This window comes from Halichoerus grypus, chromosome 10, assembly GCF_964656455.1.
Source record: "Halichoerus grypus chromosome 10, mHalGry1.hap1.1, whole genome shotgun sequence".
NCBI classification, from domain to species: domain Eukaryota; kingdom Metazoa; phylum Chordata; class Mammalia; order Carnivora; family Phocidae; genus Halichoerus; species Halichoerus grypus.
In genome coordinates, this window is record NC_135721.1 from 34,341,187 (window position 1) to 34,366,576 (window position 25,390).

General features: G+C 51.0%; 2 protein-coding genes and 1 long non-coding RNA gene across 5 annotated transcripts; 1 reads left to right on the forward strand and 2 right to left on the reverse strand.

Annotated features, from left to right (window-relative positions):
* Positions 1–131: 131 nt before the first annotated feature.
* On the reverse strand, positions 132–4,587 carry CIAO1 (cytosolic iron-sulfur assembly component 1). Of its 2 annotated transcripts, none has more exons than XM_036065139.2 (7): positions 4,263–4,587; positions 3,523–3,671; positions 3,258–3,369; positions 3,062–3,150; positions 2,616–2,817; positions 1,878–1,965; positions 132–1,013 (listed from the first exon to the last, which is right to left on the reverse strand). In XM_036065139.2, exons 1-7 carry the CDS (start codon positions 4,399–4,401, stop codon positions 773–775), a joined length of 1,020 nt encoding a protein of 339 aa, XP_035921032.1. In that variant the 5' UTR covers positions 4,402–4,587; the 3' UTR covers positions 132–772. The 2 variants fall into 2 exon arrangements, with proteins under 2 accessions (XP_035921032.1, XP_077912378.1); XM_078056252.1 differs by lacking the exon at positions 4,263–4,587 and adding an exon at positions 4,064–4,247.
* A 130-nt stretch (positions 4,588–4,717) lies between these two features.
* Positions 4,718–17,553, forward strand: TMEM127 (transmembrane protein 127). Of its 2 annotated transcripts, none has more exons than XM_078056254.1 (4): positions 4,718–4,883; positions 5,242–5,584; positions 14,154–14,318; positions 15,107–17,553. In XM_078056254.1, the coding sequence occupies exons 2-4, from the start codon at positions 5,341–5,343 to the stop codon at positions 15,412–15,414; spliced, it is 717 nt and encodes a 238-aa protein (XP_077912380.1). In that variant the 5' UTR covers positions 4,718–4,883; positions 5,242–5,340; the 3' UTR covers positions 15,415–17,553. The 2 variants fall into 2 exon arrangements, with proteins under 2 accessions (XP_077912380.1, XP_077912379.1); XM_078056253.1 differs by having other exon boundaries at positions 4,719–4,883; positions 5,267–5,584.
* Positions 17,554–19,933: 2,380 nt separating this feature from the next.
* On the reverse strand, positions 19,934–25,381 carry LOC118524634 (uncharacterized). Its single transcript, XR_004911752.2, has 2 exons — positions 25,246–25,381; positions 19,934–24,908 (listed from the first exon to the last, which is right to left on the reverse strand). It is a non-coding gene; the product is annotated as an uncharacterized LOC118524634 (long non-coding RNA).
* Positions 25,382–25,390: the final 9 nt, after the last annotated feature.

Below are 25,390 nucleotides of genomic sequence, written 5' to 3' on the forward strand. Positions count from 1 at the left end.
TGAAAATTTAATAGTGGTGGTTCATTAGAGAGCCACTAATTATGGTCTCTACGATTTTTTTGCCCCCTTCCCAAGAACTGATTTTCAGCCCCACTGAGAATGTATGGCCCGTAGCCAGTAATAACTCCCTCTTAGGCTTCACACCCTTCCCCATTTATTTTTCAGCATTTCCAGTTGCCACCACAGCATGATGGCACAGAAGATACACAAGTTTCTAAGGGAAAGCAGAAGCATGTCTTACTCTAAGCCAGCCTACGTTAAAAAATTTCCTTCAATACTGATTGAATGTCTTAAATGTAAGAATTTACCCAGAAATCAGGAAGGTAGGACTTATTTCTGAAAAGGACTCACCATGGAATTCTTTTAAGTTGTGACTGTCCTTATGAAAAAGGACTTGGGACTCAGATGACCTATTTCTATAAAGCTTCCAATTTCCGAAAAGCCTAAGATGTACCCCTTCTACACAAGAGATATGGTGACTATAAATACTATATTCACCCCTCAAAATTGAACACTGTGCCCTGAAGCAGGCAAAATCTGTGGCATAACCACGACGCACTGATGTTCTGTAGCTCTTTACGAAGGGCCCCGTGTCAAAGGGGGGGGGGGGGGAGAGTGAGTGGTTCTGTGGCTCCGCACTTCTACCCAAGTCTGAATGGAAGAGAGCCAAGTTAGACGAAGGTCAAGGATGCTCCTTCCAGGTCCTCTTGGGGCTGGGAAAGTCTTAAGACATTTTCTGGGGAACCATGATTCTGTCCAAAGTCAAGGTGGCTCAGATGCCTTCTGGTCGCTGATACTTCCAGAAGGCCACCTCCCCGTCATCGCTGCAGGAGGCCAGGAGCCCCTGCTCCTTAGGGTTCCAGGCCACACAGTTGACATCCTGGGAATGGGCCTGAGGCAAGTGGGCTGTCAGGGAGAAGGTGGGCTGCTGTGGATCTGAGCTGGGATCCTCCTCAAACACACGGATGGCATCATCCCCACAAGCTGTAGCCAGGGCCCCTGTCAGCTGACACCTGGCAGGAACATGGGCATCAGTGAGTATGCAGGCGGCTCCTCCCTCCCCAACCTGGCAAATGAGGCAAAAGAGATTGGTTCTGCAGTCCTTGGGCAGCTCTTCCCAAACTGCAGGCCTCAGCTCAAAGTCTATTATTGAGAAGCTTCCCTAACACACAGCCACAAACATCACCCCCTAATTCTTCAAGGGCTGCCATCTAGGTTAGGTTTCCCCAGGCAACCCAAAAAACTCCAAGATCCTGAACTGTACTTTTCTCACTTAGCATAAGCAGCTTCCCTTATTGCAAGTCATTCTTAACTATTTCTTTAAACAGTAATAGGCCGCTGAATTTTACACTTCCCCTAAGGTCACTTTCATCGTTCCCAAACGTTTGCTAATATAAGTAAAGCTTAGATGCACATCAACTATTTTCATCGTTTAGGATTATTTCCTCCGGACAGATTCCTAGGACTGCCCTCTGACCACTCTCCTGTATGAATGGTATGGCTTTTCTAGATCCATAAGGGTAGAGTCGGTTACCAAACCATAAAAACCGCACCCATGAATCCAATTTCAAGAATATTTCTGGATGTATGAGGCTGTGTGACCCCCCCTCCCTCCCCAACACAAGGCTGGTGGTGCCCTCACCGCCTGTGATCTTAAAAGTAGGTATAGGCCTGGGTCTGTGAGTCTGTTCCCTGCTCCTGTGAACCTCAGGCCAGCCGGCCCTAGGCCAGCACGGTAGACAGTCGGCCTGGTCGGAAGAAATGAGGGCGGCTTGCTCTCTATGTCCATGTACTCCCAAAGGTGGCAGAGAGAAGCATGGGGTTTTGTCTTCTCTAAGATCTCTCCAAATGGGTGGGTGTGGGGATGGAGGTCTTACCAAGCAACATCGTAAATGGTCCTGGAGTGGAAGCCCGACAAAGTGCAGATACATTTCCAGCTGGGGTCAGAGCCGCTGCATGCCACCCCTGCACAACAGACTTCTCTTGAGCCTCAGACATGTCTGTGTCCTGGGCACCTCAGGGGAGGAGCTCCTCAACTGCCCTCCCTCACCCCCCCTTCAATCAGGAGGCCTCATTGTGTTCCTCAGTCCCCATCTGTACCGATCTGCCTTACGTACTGTGGCTACACAGGGATTTTTACAGCAGAATTCTGAGAAGGAGAGGTCCTGCTCTTTAAAAACTTTCTGCTGCAGACAGTGTCTGACTAGTTAGCCTGCCTTTTAAGGCCACCAACCAACCCAACCAGCCACCCGACCCACCTTATTACTCCCCAGATCCTTTACACCCTATGCTCCATCTAAAGGAATCATGGTTCCTGGCGTAAATCTAGGCTCTTGCACCTTCAATGCCTTTGCTCATGCTGTTCTGTTTTCACCTAGAAGTCTCTTCTGTTAAATTCTTCTTGTGTTAAAATCCTATACACGCTTTCCAGTTCGGATGAAATGGCTCTTCTTCCACACAGCCTTCCCTGATTGTCCAGCACTCGCTGGGCAGCCCTCTCGTGGCACATCCCCCTTTCTACTCCAATCTGCTGTGATTCGTCTATGTGTCTTAGACCCTGAGCAGACTGCGAACCTCGTGAGGAGTCTCCTGCAGCTCTCTGACCGGCCGCTCACCTTGCTCGTTGTCTGGAGGATACTGGCGCCAGATCCGCACAGTACGGTCATCGCTGCAAGATGCCAAGCGCTGGCCACTGGGGTCAAAGGCTAAGCTCCACACAGTGGATTCATGGCCTTCGAGGGTGGCACAGCACACCCAATCATCCTCTTCCTCCCGGTAGAGCTTCACTGTGTCGTCATAGCTTGCAGAGGCTAACAGCTGGGGGGGGGGGGGGCGAAACACAGCGCTTGTCTATGTGGCTCAGGACGTGCCAATAGTTCCAATACCTCTCCCAGCTAGGACAGTCCCAGCGATCCGTCCCTATAAAGGGATTAATAATGTCTTTTGGTCACAGACAGAGATCCCCATAAAAGTCAGGTTGAGGCTGAAGAGCAGAGGAAGGCTGGGTACAACCCTCCACACCAAAATTCCTTCCCACCAAGAAACTTCACCTCACTCTTACCTCCTGGCTTGGGTGCCAAACCACATGCTTGACATCCTGTGTATGAGAGTTGAGGACACTGACACATTCATACTCATCTTCTTCATCAACTGTGGGAGGGAAAAAGAAAGGAGCCCACAAGCTGACTCTGTCAGGGACACAGAGGGGGATGTCTGTTCTCTGGCTCCCCACTGCATCTGGAAGGATCTAGACTCACCTTCCCAGACCCACACACTCTTATCTCGGCTGCAGGTGGCAAGGAGGTTGCCGGAAGGGGCCCAGGCCACTGACTTGACCTCATTTTCATGGCCCTCCAGAGTAGTTACACACTGTGAAAAAGGAAGAGGAACAAGAATCAAGCAACTAAGATCTCTGGCGTTCTTTTCATAGGTACAGCTGAGTTAGCCCAGGTTGGCTCAGGTTCCTGAACCAGCCGTGGGGAGCAAAAAGGCAACAATCCTGCTCCCATCCAGCCTGGTTACCTCAAAGTCATCCTGGTTCTTTTTCCAAATGCAAGTGGTAGCATCGAAACTGGCAGAGGCCAGGTAATTGCCACAGGGAGACCAGGCCACCTTCCGCACAGTGCGCTGGTGGCCTTCAGAAAGGACAGATTTGCAGATCCAGCTGTCACCTAAAAGCAAAGGACAGGCCAAGCTCTGGAGCTGGGTGCACAAGAAGGTGCAGAAGCACTATCAATGCCCTTGGATAATGGGGATTAGTACGGGAGCCAAGCTGGAGCCAAGCTGGGCTTAATCGGTGTATTTAACATGCTTTCAGAAAGCTGTAACTGACTACTTCCTCTGCAGACATCCTTCTAAAACAAATCTGAGGAGTCACCTTTCTGATTTTAAAACTGTCAATGGCTCCCAAATGCCCTCAGGATAAAATTTAAACTTCACATTGGGTCGCAAATTACTCTGCAGGCTACATTCCTACCACCCTTCTCTCCTTTTCCGGTCTCAGCAACTATCACAATTCCCTCAACAGTTCCAGCCTATCGACGTTTTTGCTTCCAATACTTGCCGACTCCTTCGCCCAAAAAGTCTTTCCCAGAGTGGATAACGTCTAACTTGAAGGTGGCTTCTCCCTCCTTCCCTCTGGCCTGTAACCTCATTCCCTGTCGGCTTGCCCCAACGGCTGCGCACTCCCTGAGCCCGGCACCCACGCTACGCGCACGCTGAACCCTCGGCAGCAGGGGTCGTGCAGCGCGGCCGGGCCTGACCTTCCGTGCCCCAGATGCGGACTCTACGGTCACCACCGCACGACGCCAGCAGGGTTCCCGCGGGGTTCCAGGCCAAGAACCAGCAACGGGAGTCCGGGTGTGCCGGGACGCGGCCCAGCAGCACCAGCGAGTCCTTCATGGCGGCCCAGAGCAGGGTGTGGAGGAGGTGGGCAGAGGCGGCAGCGCCGACCGCGAGGCCACGGTGCAAACCCCCGCGACGCCCACTCCGGCCCCCGAAGGCCGTCGGATCCCGCCGCTTCCGCCCGAGGGCCCGGGTCGCCCTGGGAACTGAAGGGCCCGCGGCTGAGGCCGTGCTGCCCTCTGGGAGTTGTAGTCAGTTTACCCTCCCTGGCCGCAAGCATCGCGGGGGCAGCCTCGAACTACCAGTCCCGTGAGGCCCTGCGCAGGGAGCCGGCGGCGCGCCCAGGCTGTGACGCGCGAGGGGGACGGGGCGGGGTGCCGGAGGAGGCGGAGGCAGAGGTGTAGGAGGCCGGAAGTGGATAGGGCCCGGGTCGGTCCGGGCGTTGCGGGTTTAGGGCCTGGGATCGCTCTGCCCCAGGCAGCTGCGGAGCCCGTGACGGAACGGAGCGGCGCCATACCGGCCCTGAGGCCTGCTGACCGGTGAGGAACAGGGGTCGGTGTGGGGAAGGGTCCTTTCTAGCTACAGGTCGCACCCCAGAACACTGTTCCCAGTCCCGAATTCCCGATCCCCGCGGCCCAGTCTGGTCCTCGACCCCCCGGCACTCTCTGGCCGAGACTCTGGAGCCGGGTGTCTCTCGCATCGGTAAGCCGATACCGGAGCTCCCACTCTCCGGGTCCCTGTTCCGCACCTCCGCAGCGCCATTCCAGGGACCCCGTCCCCTCCCGCCCCCCCGACTCCCTGCAGCCCTCCTGTCTGTGCTTGGCCCCAGGTCCCACCCCCTATTCTCAGGTGTGGGCCCTGACAGCGCTGTGTCGGTCTCCCCTTCTGTGAACCCAGCGCCTTGCTCTCCTCCCCGGGACAGGCAGGCTCAGCGCGCCCTGCGGAGGTCCGCGGCGACCAGCATTGACCTCGGAGCGACGGCGGGCGGCCCCGGGCATGTACGCCCCCGGAGGCGCAGGGCTGCCCGGCGGGCGCCGGCGGAGGAGCCCGGGAGGCAGCGCTCTGCCCAAGCAGCCGGAGCGTAGCCTGGCCTCGGCTCTGCCGGGTGCCCTGTCCATCACGGCGCTGTGCACTGCCCTCGCGGAGCCTGCCTGGCTGCACATCCACGGTGGCACCTGTTCCCGCCAGGAGCTGGGGGTCTCCGACGTGCTGGGCTACGTGCACCCGGACCTGCTGAAAGGTGAGGGCGCTGCGCGCCGGCCCTCTTCTTTCTGAGCGATAGAGCCTCCTTGTCTGAGAGCGGAATGTGATGCGGGCTGGAGCAGAGATAGCCAGGGGCAGGCACTTGGCTTGAAGGAAACAACCCCATTCCTGCCTGGTGTTCATGCCCACCAGGTGGCTCTGTTTGGGGTCTGGCCCCTCATTAATTCTGATGTTATTCAGCCAGGCACCTACTTCTCACGCCATGCTAATCTGGACTGCTGCTATTTTCGGATTCTGCCGGAGGAAGGGCGCTGTATATCGAGAACAGATAAGGGTGCTAGGCATCACAATTAGCTGCCCCCTTCCAAGGAACCCATGGGATATAGGAAGGTTTCTTTAGGGCAGCCTGTTGAAGGGAGGAAGAGGAACTTTTCATGTGGCTAGATTTTAAAAGATATTTTGGAGTTCTGCTATAATTGGGTTTTTGCTAGAGAAAAAGGGAGTCTATGGCATTTTCGATAACCAGAAGTCAGTTTCATTGCCAGTCAGTAAAACAATTGGAATTTGATTCTTGGAACCTTTACAAGTGGTCTTGACTGTGGTAAGGTTGCTTTGTTCGTCATCCTGCTTCCTAGACAGGCAGGCAGAGCAAAGGAGAAAGGGACTGTTCTCTTTACTGGGCACAGAGGGGGCCAATATGGGGGTGGGAGTGGGAGTGGGGGGCTGTTCCAGGGAGCCCCATAGGTCATCCTGCCCAGCCCTGTTTCCAGTAATGAGAGGAAAGGCTGTGTGGTGTGAGGGCAGGACTGCACATGCCTGGCTTCTACCCAAAAAATGGTCAGAGGACCCCAAGAAGCCTTTACTAACAGCACAGTTTGTCACCCCCAAGGTCTTTTGAGCCATTTATGAAGGTTTTCATATTTTGTCCCTGGACCACCCCTGGGCTGTGATGCATTCCAGATGTTTACTGCCGCATGTATCAGAAGCATTAGGTATCTTCACATTGCCTCTTTAAGGATTCAGGCACTGGGATTTGAGGAAAAGGTCAAATTCCCTTCTGTGCTTTGGATTATATACCACTTCTGCAGGTCTGGTCTGAAAAACCCTAAGCTTGTAGCCTAATGTTGTCTTTCTCTAAGAGTTCTCTTGCTGTTTTGCATCTCTCTTTGAGTTTTTAAGGCTTTAGGGTAGTTTTGTAGAGAACAGGATGGGAGTGTCTAGTTTATTTCCAGATTTCACCATGATGGTGGCCTTTGCTGGTTTGGCTCATTAAGACCCAAGTTATACACACGATGATGGCGGCCTTGTGACATGCAGCTTTTGTCTGCCTGTAGCTGGTGGCAGAAAGGCCATCAAGCTTGCGTGGAGTCTGGATGGTTTTTCCCTCAGCACGTTGCCTTCTTTGGAGCATAGCTGCTGCCTTTCCACCACCCTATCCAGGTCTTTGCCCTCGATCCCCTGCAGTTTCAGTGTTTCAAGAACGTGGTATCACCTACAAACCGGGAGAGAGTTTATGGTGCTTCTCCCTTTCAAATCATTCCTGGGGAGGCTCACAAAATTCGTGTGTTGGAGGGAGAGGCACTCTGATCCCATGTTCTTAGTTTGGAGGTCCAGGAAGCTGTGGCTTGGAGAAGTGAAGTGACCTCTCCAGGGCCACAGAGCTGGGGGCAGAGCTGAGGCTACTCACATCTGTTGACTCCAATATAAAATGATGCTGTGTCGTATGCTTTTTAACCTTTGCTTTACTTCAGTGTCGTAGAGAATGATTTCAGGAGGATTCCACTTTGGAGTGCATCCTTGTCAAAGGCATTTGAAAAATAAAAATAAATTCTTCATGCAGGTTCTCCTTTGTTTATGTATATATTTGCCCTTTTTAAGAAATTTTTTAAGCCAGATTTTGTTTTTTATAAAGCATGTTGCCTTGATCTTTACATTACATTTACTCATGTGTTTAGGGATCTTAACCCATGGATAGCTTTTTTGTGTGTGTTTTTTTAAAGATTTTATTTATTTGAGGGGGGAGAGGGGCAGAGGGAGAGGGACAAGCAGGCTTCGCACTGAGTGTGGAGCCCAACACGGCGCTCGGGCCCACCACCTGAGGTCATGACCTGATCCAAAACCAAGAGTCAGACGCTCGACTGACTAAGCCACCCAGGCGCCCCAATTCATGGATAGTTTCAACCTGCTTTTCTGTGGCCATCTTCTTGGCTATTGCAAGCTAGGAACACACGGGTGTCCATTAATAAGAGAGGTGACAGACTATCACAAAACTATCACAGACTATCACAGAAGAAGGCAAGGAATTAGGAGGTCCCCGATTGCTTCTCTTCTTCCTTTACTCTGTACCTGTTGGGTTTTGCTACTCAGTGGGCCTTTAGACATGGGCTGTTCTGTGCGACTATGTTGATCCTTAGGGCCTCACCCATGTCCTAAGATGGAAGCCTGGGATATTCTCTATTTCGGGAGGGAGCAGAGCTTCGGGGCACAGATCTGATGGCAATAGATGCTACCGGAGGGAAAACAGACCTTATCAAGTCTCAGCAGGTGAAGGGGGGTGGACAGGGCTGGCAGGCCTTGGAGCAGTGCCTTCCTGTTTCTCAGCCCCCTGCCTGACACCCCATGTCTGGCTTTAGTTTCTCCTGAATATCTTTATTTGGTAGGTGCCGTCCCCACCTCCGCTCCACCGAGGTCGCAGGCTCGGGGAGGTCAGGTACCACGGGCTTGGAGGCACAGCTGGTGTGCGCGCTGGGGACCCCACTCTCACCATCGCACCTTAGCGCACCCTAGGTTTCTTTTTCCTTCTGTCAGAGTTGCCCAAGGCTTAGTATTTCCCCATCCTAGTGGAGTTTTTCTCACAAGCCCAGCCAAAGCTGTGCTTCTTAGCCCTCATTGCCCCAGTATTCTGGCTCAAGTTGGTGAGCCTGAGGCAAAGCCGCTCACCCTCCTGCTGTCATATGCTGAGCCCCAGGAGGCTTTAGCAAATGCTGGCTCACAAGATTTGGTCCTGAATTCTTCCGCTCCCTAGGGGGTGCCTGCTTCTCACACAGCTCCTCACCCCAGGCCCAGGTCCAGAGATATGCTCAGACTGCTAGTGGCCCCAAGCGGGGGGGGGGGGGGGGGGGGGAAGAGGGGGGCGGGGGGGGCAGATAATCGTTCCTCCTGAGCCCCAGTCCCTCTCCGTCAAGTGTGGCCAGCAAAGGGAAGCATCTTTGGAGAATGAGGAAGTTTGGGTTTTGAAGTCAATGAATCACAGTTGACAACAAGCCACTGGAAATGCAAGGCCCTTCCAGGAAGGGCCAGGGTGCCTGCTGGGTGGTGACTACTGCCGCTGTCGCTTCGAACACCTGCCCGGCCCGGCCTGTCCCCAGAGGCAGCTCTCCTAGGCGCTGGTATCTGGGGTGATACCCAGCCAGGCACTAGAGGGCCCTGTTGGAATCCTGTGTCAGAAACCTGTCTGGAAGCCAAAAAGTCACAGTGGGCTAGGCAGGTGGGATGGATGAGCGCTGAGAAGGATTTGGGCCATGGGGAAGGGCTCTAACTCACAGGGACTCCAGTGAGGGGCAAGGGGAGGGAAGATGAGACAGAAGAGGGGAACTGTCCAGAAGCCACTTTACCCTTCCTGCCTGCAGCCTGTTTGGGTCAGCAGGGGGTGAGAGCAATGGGCCAGTAGACAGGAAGAGCCAGGGCCTTCAAAACAAATCCAGCCCAGTGACTCACCAGTGACCTTGGGCAAAGTCAATTCCTTGGGATCCTATTACACAGCAGCTGCCTTCTTCCCTGGTGACTGGAGGGGACAGTCAGCAATAATTACCAAAATACACAGCACAACTGGAGAATAGGATGTGTTCTCTGTCTTACCAGAGTGTAGTACACTGCACCACTTGTTTGAACTTAAAATTAGGACCCTGCCCCGTGTGCCATTTCTTTCCACAAATAAAATAATACATATGTAACACTTGGGGATTTTGTTTCCCTTTAGCAGCCCTCCAGGTGGGGGATATTCTGCTCTCCCTGCCATACTGATGTCTGGCAGGGGGAAGAGAGAGACATGGAGATCCTGACCCTAGGAGAGTCAGAGCTGGGTTCTGAGCGTGTCTGGGATAACTCTGCCTGGCTTCTCTGTGGGCTCTGAGACCCTCTGATGAGAGGCTAACTGGGACGTGAGGCAGACCCCTGGGGTATCTATAAGCATCACTCCAAGGGAAGTTTGTATTTGGCTTCCCCACCAAGCCTGAGGGTTCACTCACAGCTTTGGAGTGGAGAAAGGCAGTCATGTCGAAACAAAACCCATTTGAATTTTGGGTCAAAAGCTCCGTCTCTGTACCACATCATCACTCTGGTGGGGCAGATTCTTAGTCTGGCTTTAATGGGCTCTTTCCCCGGCCCACACTGGCTGAGGTGTGCAGACGAAGTAGCAGCAGAAGGAGGACAGGCACACCAGGGATGACGCAGCTGTGGTCCAGCTGTTCCAGCCCCGTGCCAAGGGAGTGGGCTAGTGGCAGGCAGTACGGGCTCATGCCTGGCGTGCTGTGAGTTGACTATCAGCACACCCCTGTGTACGGGGAGCAGGTGTTACAGCTTTCATTTGCTGGATGAGAGAGCAGGGCAGTTAAGTGACTTGCTCAAGGTGACATAGTTTGTGGTCCGTCTAGGATTTGTTGCCAAGTCTGGTGCCTTTCTGGTGTTCCCACTGCTTCTAAGAGCCAGATTCTGATGGCTGCAGAAGCCTAGACCACACCAAGCAGGTTTTGCCCAGTAATTCCCAGCGTAAGCACTTTTCATGGCTTAATGATCCCAACCTTTCTTGCCTAGAATAGGTTTCATGCTTCCAGCGCCTTAGTGAGCTCAGCAGCTGCTGGCTCTGAGGATGACTCTGACAGCATTCATGTTAACTTTTGACCCTTCATTCAAATACAGCTCTTTAGGATTTGATTGATTATATCCATCAGGGAAAAATGAAACAGCTAACTCTGGTGCTTGGTGATTCCGAGCATCATGATGCCAGGGAGGCTGATGTGGGTTTGGCGTCTTAACTCTGCTTTGTGACCTGGCGGAAGTCACTTAACCTCCTGGACTCTCTGAGTCCTCATCTGAGCTTTGTGATGAATCCCCCAGAGTGGAGTGAGGCTTAACTAAAATAACATCTTTTTTTTTTTTTTTTTAAGTAGGCTCCACGCCCAATGTGGGGCTTGAACTCACGACCCTGAAATCAAGAATCACACACTGTACTGACTAAGCCAGCCAGGTGCCCCAACTGAAATAACATTTGACCTGTGTGCACAGGCTATTCCTGGAGGGGTACACCAGAAAGGACCAACAACGTTTGTCTCCTGGGAGGGGCAGTTGGACATTTGGAAAGGGAGGAATGTCCTCCCTGAAGCTTTTTATCATGTGCAAGTTTTCCTTATTGAAATAAGTGTATTACGAAACATAAGACACATAGGAGTATATATAATTAATGTACATTTTTAAGGATGGTAATGAACATCCTGTACTCGCTCTGCAGCTGAAGAAAGTGTCTGAAGCCCTACTGTACTACTTTTGTCCTTTTTTTTTTTTTTTTTTTTTTTTTTTTTTTTTTAAATATTTTATTTTATTTATTAGAGAGAGAGAGAGAGCATGAGAAGGGGGAGGGTCAGAGGGAGAAGCAGACTCCCAGCAGAGCAGGGAGCCTGATATGGGACTCGATCCTGGTACTCCAGGATCATGACCTGAGCCGAAGGCAGTCGCTTAACCGACTGAGCCACCCAGGCGCCCTACTTTTGTCCTTTAAAACTAACTGTTGGGGTGCCTGGGAGGTGCAGTGGGTTTACCTCCTATTCTTGGTTTCAGCTCAGGTTGTGATCTCAGGGTCCTGAGATCGGCCCCACATTGGGCTCCACGCTCCGTGCAGAGTCTGCTTGGGACTCTCTCTCCCTCTGCCCCTCCCCCCGATGCATGCACACTCTCTCTCTCATAAATAAATAAATCTTTGGGGGAAAAAAAGGTAATTGTTAAAATTTAGTTGATTTTTAAGAACCACCATTAAAGCACCACTCAGAGTACCTGGCCACATTAAGTGACGCTGCTGGAATCAGAACACAGCCTGCTGCAACGCAGAGTGATGTAAGCCCTTACACCGCTCTCAGGTTATTCTTGGATGCACTAGAAAACGTGTCCTGCCCCGTCCCTGCTACATGCCATGTGGAGCCCAAGGTGAGCTTTTAACAATATACAAATAAAGGCAGGAAACCGTGTCTGCCTCCAGGGGCTTTTCTTTCAGTGAGGCCTGTGGGTTTCTAGACTCCTCCAGGCCAGCTGTCTTAGGCTCTGCAGGGCTGGGTTAAGTGAAGCCTGGCCCTGGCTGCTGGCAGAGCTAACGCACAGGTGAGCCTCTTGGCTGCAGACGATTTCTCAGGCTGGATGACTGGGCCCCAAACAGATGATTAGCTGACAAGAGAGTGACAGATAGTTCTGGGGCAGCTTAATGGATGACCTGCAGCCAGATCAAGGCATATGAGTCTTGTGTGGGCTCAGCCAACATCTGCCTGGTGAATTATGAGCCTGAGGCAGGGAATGCATGCCGTCACAAAGTCCCAGAGTCTCTCTCTTTTTTTTTTTTTTAATATTTTTATTTATTTATTTGAGAGAGAGAATGAGAGAGAGAGAGCATGAGAGGGGGGAGGGTCAGAGGGAGAAGCAGACTCCCTGCCGAGCAGGGAGCCCGATGTGGGACTCGATCCCGGGACTCCAGGATCATGACCTGCACCGAAGGCAGTCGCTTAACCAACTGAGCCACCCAGGCATCCCAGTCCCAGAGTCTCTTGATATCTGGTCTGGTTCTTCAGTATGGGAGGCCAGACTCTCTGCCCAAGACCCAGTGATGTCAGTGTCCATTGGTTTGAGTCTGCTTTGTGACGTTCAGGTCCCGTCTCTAGGTTCTTGGACTTTTCTTCAACAGTCTGCTTTCTTCTAGGTCCAGGATCAGTGTTTCTTGGAACGTAGGGCTTGGCCCACCTGCATGGGAATTACCATGGGCTGCTTGCTAAAATCCAGATTCCTAGGCCCTGCTTCAGGCCAAGAGCTCAGAATCTGCGGGGCCTGGAAACATGCTCTCAGCCAGCACCCCTGTGATTTTCATGCCCACTAGAGTGATGACCATGATCCCAGAGCCTCTCAACCTGAGATCAGGACTCAGGAAAGGAGCCTATAGTCCAAGTATTGCCAGCCCTTTCCAAATTTTCCTAAATCAGTTGACAACCCATGGCCTAAATGAAAGAACTTGCCCATGGCTGGACTAGAGAAAAGAGAGGAAGTTAAGGCCCATTTCTCTTTATCAAAGCTTAAAATGGTTTCTTTTTGGATCAGCCTTTATTCTGTGTGTTTCTGGGAGCGCTAGTAGTTTACATAGATATGAAACGGGACCGATAGTATTGTCTATCTAGTTGAATTTTCTTTTAAAAAAGAAGAAGGTGGGGGCACTTGGGTGGCTCAGTTGTTGGGCATCTGCCTTCGGCTCGGGTCATGATCCCGGGGTCCTGGAATTGAGCCCCGCATTGGGCTCCCTGCTCCGCGGGAAGCCTGCTTCTCCCTCTCCCACACCTCCGGCTTGTGTTCCCTCTCTCGCTGTGTCTCTCTCTGTCAAATAAATAAAATCTTTAAAAAAAAGAAGAAGGTGTTAAAAGTCTTAGAAGTTTGCTCTATGTGTCTGGTGTACGGTTGTCATCCTGGGACCTCCCTTCTTCTTGACTCTGGGGACACTCTGAATGTTGGGTCACCTGTTTGAACATCTTCCTTTTTCTTGGTTCACTCCCTCATTGTGGTAGGGCATGCACCCCTCAATGGCTTCACCCTCACTTTAGAAGGTATTGGGGGCTGTCAATTTCTGAGTCTGTCAGGCTTCTGTGGTGTAAACTAGTCACTTCTTAGCTTTTCCCACTTTTGGCTTATACTTGGGCTTATCTAGTCCATTGAGTCTGTTCTAAGTAGGTCCAACTCCTTTTAGTTTCTAATTTCCAGAATTTTGTTTTGACCCTTTTCTCTTTGTGTGGGTTTATGCCTTAATTTCTTTTTCCTTTTGTTTTAGTAGGGTGCAGGGAGGGAGAGCAGAAATAAATGTGACAGTCTAGTCTACCATATTTCCGAATTTATTCAGCACTTTTAATTCTGTGTTCCTGTAAACTGCTTCAACTTCTTTCTGAACAAGGGACTGAATGAGTGACTGGATAGACAATCAGCATTAATCAGCCTCTGTGGCTGTCTCAGATCAGAAGTCCATGGGCTTTTCCTGCCAGCCTAAAGCACGCTTTAGCAGAGTGGGCTAATGTGTCAGGCTAATGGTCAGGGTCTTTACATATGGTTAGCGGAGGGTGGCAAGGACAAGGAAGTGGAGCCCTGCACTTAGAGTGATTCTGTTGGAAAGGGAAGAAGGACTCAAAGCACATTGGAACCTGTCTGCGGTTCGTCTCCTCTGCAGGCCAGCTGGGAGCAGGAGCTGAGACTGCGCCTCCCAGTACTCTCCTGGTTCCCCAGGACTGTGGTGGAGGGGGACCAGCTCTTCCCGGCAGGAGGACTTCCTGCACCAGGGTGTCACTTGGGGCCCTGAAGATTTGGTTCTCCCCCTACAGATTTCTGCATGAATCCCCAGACGGTACTGCTCCTGCGGGTCATCGCCGCCTTCTGCTTCCTGGGCATCCTGTGTAGTCTCTCTGCGTTCCTCCTAGATGTCTTTGGGCCTAAGCATCCAGCTCTGAAGATCACCCGTCGCTATGCCTTCGCCCACATCCTCACAGGTAAGCGTGGGCCTGCTCGCCTTGGGGAAGGAACTGCCGCAGGGCGGAGGCGTCCTGTCTGCAGTTGCAGGTGGGGACGAAGGGGCTTCTGTGAGCGGACGCCATTCCAGATGCTCATTTCAGCTCTAGCCTTTCACAAAGCAATGGACTGTGATAGCAGCTTGCTGCTTTCATTTGCACGTACGCCTGCCAGGACCACAAACCCACTCAGCCCAGCTGTAAAGGGGGAATATTGTTAGTATTCCACAAGAAATCTCAGTGCTCTCTAAGAACTGCAGCTGGAGCTCAGCTGGGCTCATCGGGCCCAGAACGAGCGGGGAAGGAACCACGGTGTCTCACTGTGCCTCCCCCTGGAATGCATGGTCTCATCGGATTCTCTCCTTCCCGCTTGTCTGCACACCACCTTCCTCTGCTTAGATGCAGCTTCTCCTCTCACTCCTGACTGGGCTGGTGTGTTGATTTGACCTGTGGTGGTGCCAACCCCAGCCCCCAAACTGCATGACCTGGTCTGTCCCTTTCAAGCACCCAGGGACTTCTAGCAGCTTGGTATCCCAATTCCAAATTCTTGAGACAGAGAGACTGTGGCCCAGAAGGAGTCAGGCATCTGGCCCTAGCCCCTGCCCCCGCCCGAGAATCCCATGGCGAAGAGAGCTCCCCATCACAATGTCTGGGACCAGGCAGGTTCTCTGAGAATGGGGTTTGGGGAGAGAGGCTCAGTTGGTTCTTTAAGCATCCTGGCTGCAAGGTGCCTACTAACTCCCCTTCTCTGCTGTCTGTCTGTCCCCCAGTCCTGCAGTGTGCCACCGTCATCGGCTTTTCCTACTGGGCTTCTGAACTCATCCTGGCCCAGCAGCAGCAACATAAGAAGTACCATGGTTCCCAGGTCTATGTCACCTTCGCTGTTAGTTTCTACCTGGTGGCAGGAGCTGGTGGAGCCTCAATCCTGGCCACAGCAGCCAACCTCCTGCGCCACTACCCCACGGAGGAGGAGGAGCAGGCCCTGGAGCTGCTCTCCGAGATGGAGGAGAACGAGCCCTACCCAGCAGAGTATGAGGTCATCAACCAATTCCAGCCGCCCCCGGCCTACACACCCTAATGGCAGCCCAGGGCTTTCTTCTGCGGCAGCCCCTCCCCACTCTGCAGCGCCTCTCATACCCAGAGGAGCTCCTCTCCCCAGCAGGCCTCACTGGTAGGATCCTGACCATTTCACCAAACCTTCCCAGGAGAGACTCTGCCTTTAGGGTTGTTCATGTATCCCTGCTCTCGAAACCTGGGATTCACTGATTTTATATAATGCACTGTTTCCCCCTCTTGTCACCTTCCTGTCCCTTCGCGGTCACTAGTCATTACCAACCAGGGATGGCCATACAAGTTTTCTCCCTTCATGGGCCATAGCTTTGAGACTGGGACTTTCCCTGGGGAGCTGCTGACGATGGCCACTCCCAGACAGAAGTGTCAGCAGGTCCAAAGGGAAAGGGGACTGGGCCCTGTAGGCTCACTTCATAAAAGTCAGTGTTTGTCCCACTGCTCTAGCCCTGGACTGATCCCCACCCCCCATTCCTACTTGGAGTGCCGCAGCCCCGGGCCGCCCGCTCCATGGAATTCTCTGCACTTTAGTCTTTGGACTTCCCATCACGTGTGTTCTGGTTTTACGGGAAGAAGGAATTGCTGTCGGGAAGCAGAGCGGCGCTCTCCCCGCCCTGCCCTTGCTTGGGTGGCTGGAGCCCAGGCAGGGAAAGTAGCAGCTGGTATGGGCCTGAGGCCCCCTGGTGCCCATAAAGGATCAGATTGGGGGGGGAGCAAGTCTCCCTAGTCCCTTCACCTTTTAAAATGTGAGTGGTTTTAAAAGGAAAAAGCAAAACCAACCAACAGCAACAATACTCTTTTTAAACTAGCGACAAGACTTTGTCATTTTTTCAGACATGTAGCCCATTCCTTTTGGCTCAGCAGTGTTTTGGGCCACAGCTCCCCCCCAGGCAGCTCCTCCCTGAATCTCTCCCAGCAGAATGCAGCCTCTTCCCTTGCTCCCTCCCCCACAGGGACCTGGCTCCCTGGGCCCTTCCTGTGGAACCCGGAGCCCTGTCAGTCGGCCCCGAGGGGCCGAGGACGGTGGCCTGGCTGGCTGGCCAGCGTGGTGCTCCTCAGGACGGTGGCACTGAGATGTAACCTGGCCTCCGTGCAGGAACAGGAGCCACAGCAGGGCAGGAAACCCACCACTCTCCACACAGGAACCGCAACCAGTGGGGTCCCGTTGCGTGAGATGTCAGAACCACCCTGTCAGACCAGCAGACCTGGCTGTGTCCCTCAGGCTCAGTGTGTCCCCTAGACTGTGACTTGGGGCAACAGCTTGCTGCATGCCCCTCTTCTCTTCTCGAATGTACTCTGGTCTTGCAGTACGCTACTGGCTCTTCCTCGCCCAGCCATCACTCTGACCGTCCCATTTGCCACACATGGCTCTGGGTCTGGCTGAATACTCGGCCCTGAGATCTGGGGCACAAAGTGGGAGAAACTTGAGAGACCTTCAGTGTGGATCCAGATGGCCAAGCTTCTTTGGAATCAGTGTCCAGTGCTGAGCTGAAAAGCAGATTGGATCCCAGTTTCCTTTCACAGGCGATAGGCAGAGCAAGACTGGAGAATGGATACCACTGTTGAATTGTGGCTAGAAGGGGACTGTCTTGTCCCTCGTCCTTCTTCAGCTAGTCTGCCTGGGGATGTCTGGACAGATGCCTGTGTGGGAGGTGAAGACCATGTCTGTGCATGAGTGAGCGGCTGTCTGGAGTTCACTGTGATGCCAAAGTGTGTCCCAGGGTGACTCTCAGCACTCTTCCAGACTCTTCTCTTAGGCAAGAAAGACTGCAGTATGATACCTGAGCACAAAGCCAAGGAGCTAAATTAAGTCTTATGTCTTTCTGTAAAGCCGAGTTTGCCTTTGGCAGATCTCCAGGGTGTGGCCAGCTCTCTCTGACCGTGGGTATCTAAGCAGGCAGACCAAGAGAGCGGGCACCAAACACGCATGCCAAAGTGACCAGTCATCTCATGAGGACCCAGATGTTCCATGTGATTCAGAACCCACTTTTTATTAGCTCCCCATACCTCTGGCCTTTCTCTTTTCCCCTGCCATCCTGACACTGATAGTTTGTCATATAAACTCCCCTGGTTGTGTTTTTTTTTCTAGAAAAAAAAAAAAGCAAAACAAAACAAAAAAACAAATTACAAATAAGAATGTAAATGCCAATGGCTCCCTGTCATTTTTCTGTCACAATCTCCCTGATTTGGTTTGTTCCCTTCCTCTTAGAGAAGCAGGAGAAATTGATGAAGTGTGTAATTAAAAAAAAAGGGGGGGGGGACTTGCATGTGCTTACTCCATGCAAGGCATTTTCACCTCTAAGACCCTCCTAATCCTGACAACTTCCATACCACTTCCAGGAGCAGTAGATGCCTCCAGCCCAAGTCCCTGACTTCAAACCCTGAGCTCTTCTCTGCAGCTGCTAGTTAGCTGCGGAAGAGAAAGCTGCTTCTGAACTCCAGCCATTGTGTGGGAAGAAACAGACTTCTTCAGAGCTAGGACTTACAGAAGGAGCTGCATTTTCTTTTGAAACCACAGGGAATGATTACTTACAGGGAGAGGCATGTGAGTCAGTTCCAGGAGTGTAACTTGTGGAAGAGCTCTTTAGTGTCTGTGCCTCTCATGGTTACCCACTTTCCCTTCCTTCAGCCGACACACTGGGCCCCGAGTGGATATCATGGTGAAAGAGCTTCGGGCTCCCTTTGAGGAGCAGCCCATTCAGGTGCTCTTTTTTTGTTCTTTTGGAAGAGTATACATCTTTCTTGAGAGCTAGGAATGTGTTCTCTCTCATTTCATTTCAGACATTTACAAATGGCACCTTGTGTTACACGTATACAAGGCACCGTTAGGCCCCATGAGAAGAAACGTGATGACCAGCGGCCCTGTCTCCAAGGATTTGATATTCTTAGTTCAGGAGATGGACTTGTTCACAAAAAGGCAGTGAAGTAAGTGGTCTAATGGACAGTTGGGGAAAGTGCTGTGCCAAGAGGGGAGGCTGGTTGTGACCTGAGCGATTACGAAAGGCTTCGTGGAGGAGGAAGCTTGAGCCAGGCTTGCAGTGAGGGTTTGGAGGTAGGGTGTGGGGAACTCCCACTGAGGGAATAGCAAGAGCAGAAGCACAACTGGAGGCCAGGATGTGGTGAGAGAAGAGGTTAGAAAGGTGAGAGGGGCTCATGTAAGGCACCATAAGCAGTGGGGAATCCTGGACGGGTTTTGAGAAAAGAGGGACCCAGGTGACAGTGTGGAGGAAGCTCAGCCTCGTACTGCGTGGAAGAGTCCGAGGGTATGGGAAACGGGAAGTGGTGTGGGGGCCTGGTAGCTGGCAGAAGGGGAAGAAGAGAGCAGTCTTGGCCCCCAGGGCCTGGTGTCTCACGACATGGAGGCAGAGCCAGCAGTGCGGGCCTAGAGCGGCTCACGGATGAGAAGATGCAGGGTGTGAAGGGCAGCAAGGAGAGAACCTTGGGGAACAGAGGAAGAGGTGGTTGCATCTTGGGGAAGAGCAGTTTTCTTAAAATAACTAGAGAATCTTCAGCTGACATCTCACCCACAAATGTCCACTCCAGCAGCCACTAAATTCATAGGTCTCAAGATTCTGTGGGGAGACAAAGGAACGAATACACTTTTTGGCCCTTGGTTTCAAATAGCTTAAAATCTTGGGAGTGGCATTTTATTTTATTTTTTTAAGATTTTATTTATTTGAGAAAGCATGCGAGCGAGCACAAGCAGGGGGAGCTGCAGAGGGAGAGGGAGAAGCAGGCTCCCCTCAGAGCAGGGAGCCCGATGCGGGGCTTGATCCCGGGATCATGACCTGAGCTGAAGGCAGACGCTTACTGACTGAGCCACCCAGGGGCCCCAGGAGTGGCGTTTTTAATGGGGGTTGGGAGGTGCATGGAGGGGAGAAAATGTCTCCTCTTTGAATGGGGTGCCCAAAGTGAAAGCACTGTCAGGGACACACTTTGAGAAGATATCAGTTCCTCACTTTGGGGAAAATGTGGTCTAAAGAGTTTGGTAATGAAAAACTTTAAAAGAGACATCTGCGGTTCCATCTTATTTAAGGATTTGTATGGCTCTGAGAATGGGGCTGAAGGCACAGGGCCTGTAAGCAGCCCTGTTTGGAAGCTTCCTGTTCTTTTTGTCTCTGTAGCAAAAATGGCAGCTAGCCCTGTAAAGGATCTTCCCTTCATGGTGACGTCTGACTAGACACTGTAGCTCAGTCCTCCACCTTGGTTTTACCTTCCTCTTGGGGTCCTCTCACCTAGATTTCTAGTGCCACCACTATTGCCAGGAAGTTGCCTCTGGAATAACCTTGGGGTGGTAGGTGGGCTTTGTTTTAAAAAGGAGAAGGCTGTCCCTTATTCGTTCTTTCCCACCTGTTTGCTTCTAGTCGCTCTGTGGTAGAGTGGTGAGAGAAATTTGTATGTCCACTTGAACACATACACTATTATGTTGACAAGCTTTATATCTTGTTTTTTACATTATAAGTTCATTAGGACCAGGGGGTCATGTTTTCTTATGCAATGTTCCCTCACCAAATACAATGAACACAATGTGCTTTGTGAAGGATGCAAATTTATTAACAGCATACAGTCCTTGCCCTCAGGGGCCTTCCAGTCCAGCTGTCAGGAAGGAGGAAATCTATAAGGCAGAGACCTGACAAGGGCGCTTGATGCCCCTTGAGACTGTAATGGTCCAGGAAGGCTTCATGAAGGGGGAGAGGCTTAATATGGGCCTTGAAGAATGGGTAGGCTTTCATGAGAGAATAATGTAATCAGTGGTGTGAAAGCAGGAAAGAAAGGGACAGGCTTTGGGGGACAATGAGTGTTTTGAGCATTGGTGATAATCCATTGGAGGGGAGTGATAAGGTGGATGGACCCAACCCATGAGGTCCTGGAATGCAAAGGTGGTGTCAGAATACTTAAAGCTGTAGGATACAGAACTCTTAACACAGAACTATCTTAATTAAATAGAATTTATTGTTTCCCATAACTGAAAAGGTGACCTGGCTGGATCCAGGTGTTCAGATGATGACGTCACAACACTATTTCTCTCTCTCTCTCTGGTCTGCTCATGGGCCCAGGCAGTCTCTCCTTAAAGGTGGGGAAGATGGCCAACAGCAGCCCTAGGCTCACACTAATCTCTTGTTTAAGGACTGGGATGAGTCTCTTTTATCCAAGGGATTTTGATCTGGTTCTGGAAGAGCTGACCTGAGGTGTCTTTGGCCTGGTGGTTTCATATACAGCTCTATCCTTGAGGACAAAAACAGATGCTTTCATGGATTGTTTCTAAGTTGTGAATTAAGGGAAACTGCCTGTTAGGAAAAGATTGCACATATGGATGAGTAAGTGGATAAATATTGTCAATGCTTTCCGTTCTGAATAATAGATGAACAGAGCTTCGGGTTACATACCATTTTGAAGGGAAGAGAAGGCAATTACTGCCGCCGCTTTGTTTGACAGTTGGGAGTCCAGGGTTTGCATCAGACTCAGACAAGTTACTTTCCAAGTACTTGGGGAAAAGGGACCAAGGCATGGGCATCAGAGCCTAATTAACTTATAGTAGGCCCATTTAATTCTCTGGGGAATGCCTATCCTCAGGTATAATGCCTGAGAAATGATTTTTACCTATGCTGCTAAGTCAATAAATTGGTGCTTCCTACTTCTGCCTAGATCCCCAAACCAGGAGAGATGATGTCCAGTGTAGGACCTAGAGCCTGCATGAGGAACCTGCCATGAGGAAGGGCAGGTCAGAGGGCAAGGTTATCTGCGAAGGGATACCAGAGAAAATCATCTGGAGGGGAGTATGCAGTGTCCATAGCACTTTCCAGGCAGAGAGAGCCCATGACCTGACTTCCAGTACCAGTTCTCTGGACAGACGTACTCTACTGAGCGTGATGACAGAGGCTCTTTCAGGTTGGGTCCCCTGGGCAGCAGACAGAGATGAAGATTAGCATGTGGTATTGGAGGTGCTCTCAGGTTCAACACATATGGAGGAAGGGAAGGAAGTAGTCTTGGTTAGAGGGAGAAGTTCTGAAGCTGGGATGGCCTTTCGAGTTGTCCTGAATTGGGGTGGGGGGATCAGGCCTTTATACGCTAGCTTCAGCCAGTCATTGGATGCATGCTGTCCCCAGAGAGGAAGGTGTTACCTTGGGTGAGGAAATCTATCACCTGAGGGCAATTCCTGAAGAGGGTTGATAACTGAGGGCTGTTCGCTAACAATACTCAAAGTAGCAAGGGGCAAGAAGCCCTTCAGTCCTGAAGGTGGACCTGGATGGCATATCATTGTGTCCAATATTCCTTATGCCTACTACTCAGATCCAATTCTTTGTATAAGTTTTGGGGGGTAGCTTGATTTTTCTGGGGGAAGCTGATGGTTAATGGGATGAGTCACATTTCCCACCACTACAGCTGGTCTTGAGCCCCCAACTGTTATCTTCCTCCTCTACCATCCATTTTAGGTGCTTCTCACCCTCAGGAAGCACCTCTGCTGAGCGCCTGGTCACCATGTCCTTTTCAGGCCTTGGCTGCTGCACTTCTGTATCTACTATCAAAATTGAGGAAGGGTATAACAAAGAGACAGCCAGCTGGACTGTGTGGATGCCAAAAACATCTTCCTCTTTGCTCCCACTGTGTAACTGCAGCCCTGGCTCTTCCTGATAATCAGGGTCAATTACTGCTGCCAGGATGGTGACTCCTGCTTCTTGCCTGCTGGTCCCTTGGCATGAAGAGCTCAAAGTGCCTGGTGGCACTTATAAAGTGCAGTGGGATTTTTGCTATAGCCCCTGATGAAAAGACTTCCACTTTGGCAACCAGGACCTCAAAACCCTCAAAGCTCAGACTTGCAGTGACAGAAATACCCAATGGGATCACTGGGCTTAATGGTAAGTGAAGCCACTCCTACTTCCACCCCTTGCTCCCTGGACCTATCTATTCTTATTGGGACATAGCACCATATTGACTGTTGACATAATGTACACTGTGTTGTAGAAGGTGGTATCCCATCCTTAGTTGGTACCATCTCTGTGCTGGAACCTCAGCTGTGCCTTCACAGGCCATTCCTTCTTTCTGTTCTTGCTGGTATCCGGATGGTACAGACTGTGGTAAGGCCAGTGGATCCCATGGTCATGTGCCACTGTCCTGCTTCCAAGGCTATGCAGTGGATCCTTTGGTTTGATGGCATTTTTATGTGGGATCCTATGTCAATGGGTCACTCAATCAACACTGAAGATATTGGTGCTGGCTGAGGCCCCACAGACAGAAGGGGCAAACCACACCCAGAATGTAGTCATTCCAGTCAACATAAATTGATGCCATTTCCAGGGTGGAAAGTGTCCAATGTTGTCAAGCGCCTGGTTGCTCTCCTTGAGGAATACTGCCATTTGGGGGGCTCAGCATTGGATTCATTGCTGCAAGGCTAGGCAGTCAGCAGTGGCATCAGCCTTTGAGAGTGGGAGCCCATGCTCTTGGGTCCATGCATTACTCCCATCCCTGCTACCATGGCTACTCCATTCACATGCCCACTGTGCTGGTACTGAGGTGGCTGATAGCATCTGACATCAGTTGGTGAGTCATTCTTTCTACTTGGTTGTTTAGTGCCTCCTTCTTGGTAGATACTCTCGGGTGGGCATCTGCACACTTCGTGCCCACTCACAAAGTCCATCTAAATACATACCTGTCTCCCAGACCTTCTCATCCTTCATCTTTCTAATCTTTCTCCTGCCAGGTCCCCAGTCAACCAGCCAAGCCAACTGCCAGTCCATATATATTCTAACTATGGTTACATTTCTTTCCACACAAAGGGAATGGCCAAGTGTACCACTGAGAGGATTTATTCATTGGGAGAATTTCCCTGGCCACTGTCTTTCAAGATCACCTCAGGGTAGGGCTACAGTACAGCCATAGTTCATTTTCTGCTTGTACCCACATACCATTCTGACCTATCTGCAAATCAAGTTTTGCTTTTTTTCCTCTTTTGTCACTTCCTATGCAGCCATACGTATGGGCTGATGGAGAGGCTTTGGTCCAAAATGGTAGATGATATGGATGTCTAGGCCACCTGCTGGTATAGCTTACTTGTGCCTCTGATCCTGTTCATACCCAGTTCTGGATGTACTACTTCCGTCTTACTAATGAATTATTGCTGGGCCTACTCAATGTTTTGGTGGGTCTGAAAGGCAGAAGCTAACTTATATAAGACAAGCTCATGATGAAGAATTTTGGGTCAACTTAAAAATATACAAAGGGAATAAAGTTTTTCAACTTGTTCTGGAGATACACAAGCAAAAACAGTTTGTTGATAATAGATTGGAAGGGAGGTCAGGCTATAGAATACTGTTAGGGCCTAAACAAAAAAGTGGAAGAGAGAATGGTGTAGAACAAACTGATTTATAAAATTCTAAAGAGGAAGAATTGATAAGTGGGCACAGAAATGGAGACAGCAGGCTTATTTATGCCATTCTCTTAAACAAAATCATAGCTCTGAAAAGAGAAAGGTGGTATCTGGAAAGAGGAGTTAAAAGTCTCTTTTTTTTCCAAGGCTTTTTTGAAGATGGACTTGTGTTTATGTACTGAAGGAAAAGAGGCAGTAGAGATGGAGAAAAGTGGCCAGATTAGAGTGGCTCAGCTGGAGTTCCTGAGAATACATTTTGATAAACAAAACAAAAACAGAAAAAAAAAACCCCAAACCCCCAAACCAGCAGAAGAGCTAAGCTTTTAATCAATGGAAGCAAGACAGTAGGAAAGTTCAACCTCTTTCCCCATACCTCCTCACATCATTGAGAAAAGCCTGACTCAACAAAGCTTCAAATACTATTTTCTGTTACATACCCCTTTTCCTTACTTGCTTTCAAGGGAAAATAAATATCAATAGGAATCCCCAGAGTAAAATCAGTCTGGACGGGATAGATCTAAATTTCAGCTTCCAGTAAAGCTTAATTTTTTTCTTTTTGGAGAAACACTTTTTATTAAGAACATCTACAATTGCTCAAATAGCTACAGTAAGAGTAAAATTTCTAAATGCATTATCTTGGAATGAGCACAACTCCTTTTGTATCAATATTTTTTTTTACAGTATTTTTTTGTCTCTAAGGTATTAATGTAACTGTAAAAAAAATAAGGAAACAATTTAGTGTAAGGTTCCCCTACTGGACATGCAACAGTTTCATTTTTGGGTACAGAATAATAATGTCCTTCGAGGTCATTTAGCCAGGGTGCTCACGGGTGGTGCGAAGTAGGTTTCAGGAAACCTGTTCACCTTCTCACGCTGTTACCTTTGAGTCAAGGGAGTCGGACAGCTACTAGCCGAACTGGGGCATCTGCCCTAAGTAACTCCATCCTGCTGCCCTTTTACCAAGAGGCTTCCGCATTTCCAGCCTGCGACAGGCCACCTGCCCACGTAACTCTCTGTAGTGTCCTGAGCTCTAAGGATGTCTCAACGGCCCACTCTAGCGACGTGGGGTTCGCGGAGAGAAGATGAGTGCTAAGACTCTGATCCTCGGAGACTGTCTCGGTACCTTGCAGCAGAGCCAGCTGGAGAGATCGAAGAAGGTTTTGATGGCAGCTACTTCTAGGTCTCAGCAGGGTCTCCATTCACCAAAGGCGTCTACACCGTCCCGCCCCCGCCCTCCCCCCAACCTGGACACCCCCAGCACTCCGCAGAGGAAATGCCGAGACCCCGTCCCACCCTACACTCAAATTACTAAAAGAGGCGACGCTCCCCAGTCTCTCAGACCAATAGAGCACCGCGCAGGAACCTAACTGGCACTCGGTCGCGCCCGTCCGCGGGGTGGGGTCGGGTGGCGGGAATATGGCGGGTCCGCGGGTCAATCTCAGGCGCCCTTGACTAGCTCTCTGGTGCGCCACCTACCTTGCTAGCCAGGGGCCCGGCACGCTGCGCGAAGGGGCGGGAAGGAGCGGTGACGAGTCCTTGGCAGCGCCAATCAGCACCGAGGAGCCCGGGCCGCGCCCAATCAGGACCCGGGCGGCCGCGAAGAGGGTAGGTTGTAGGCGAG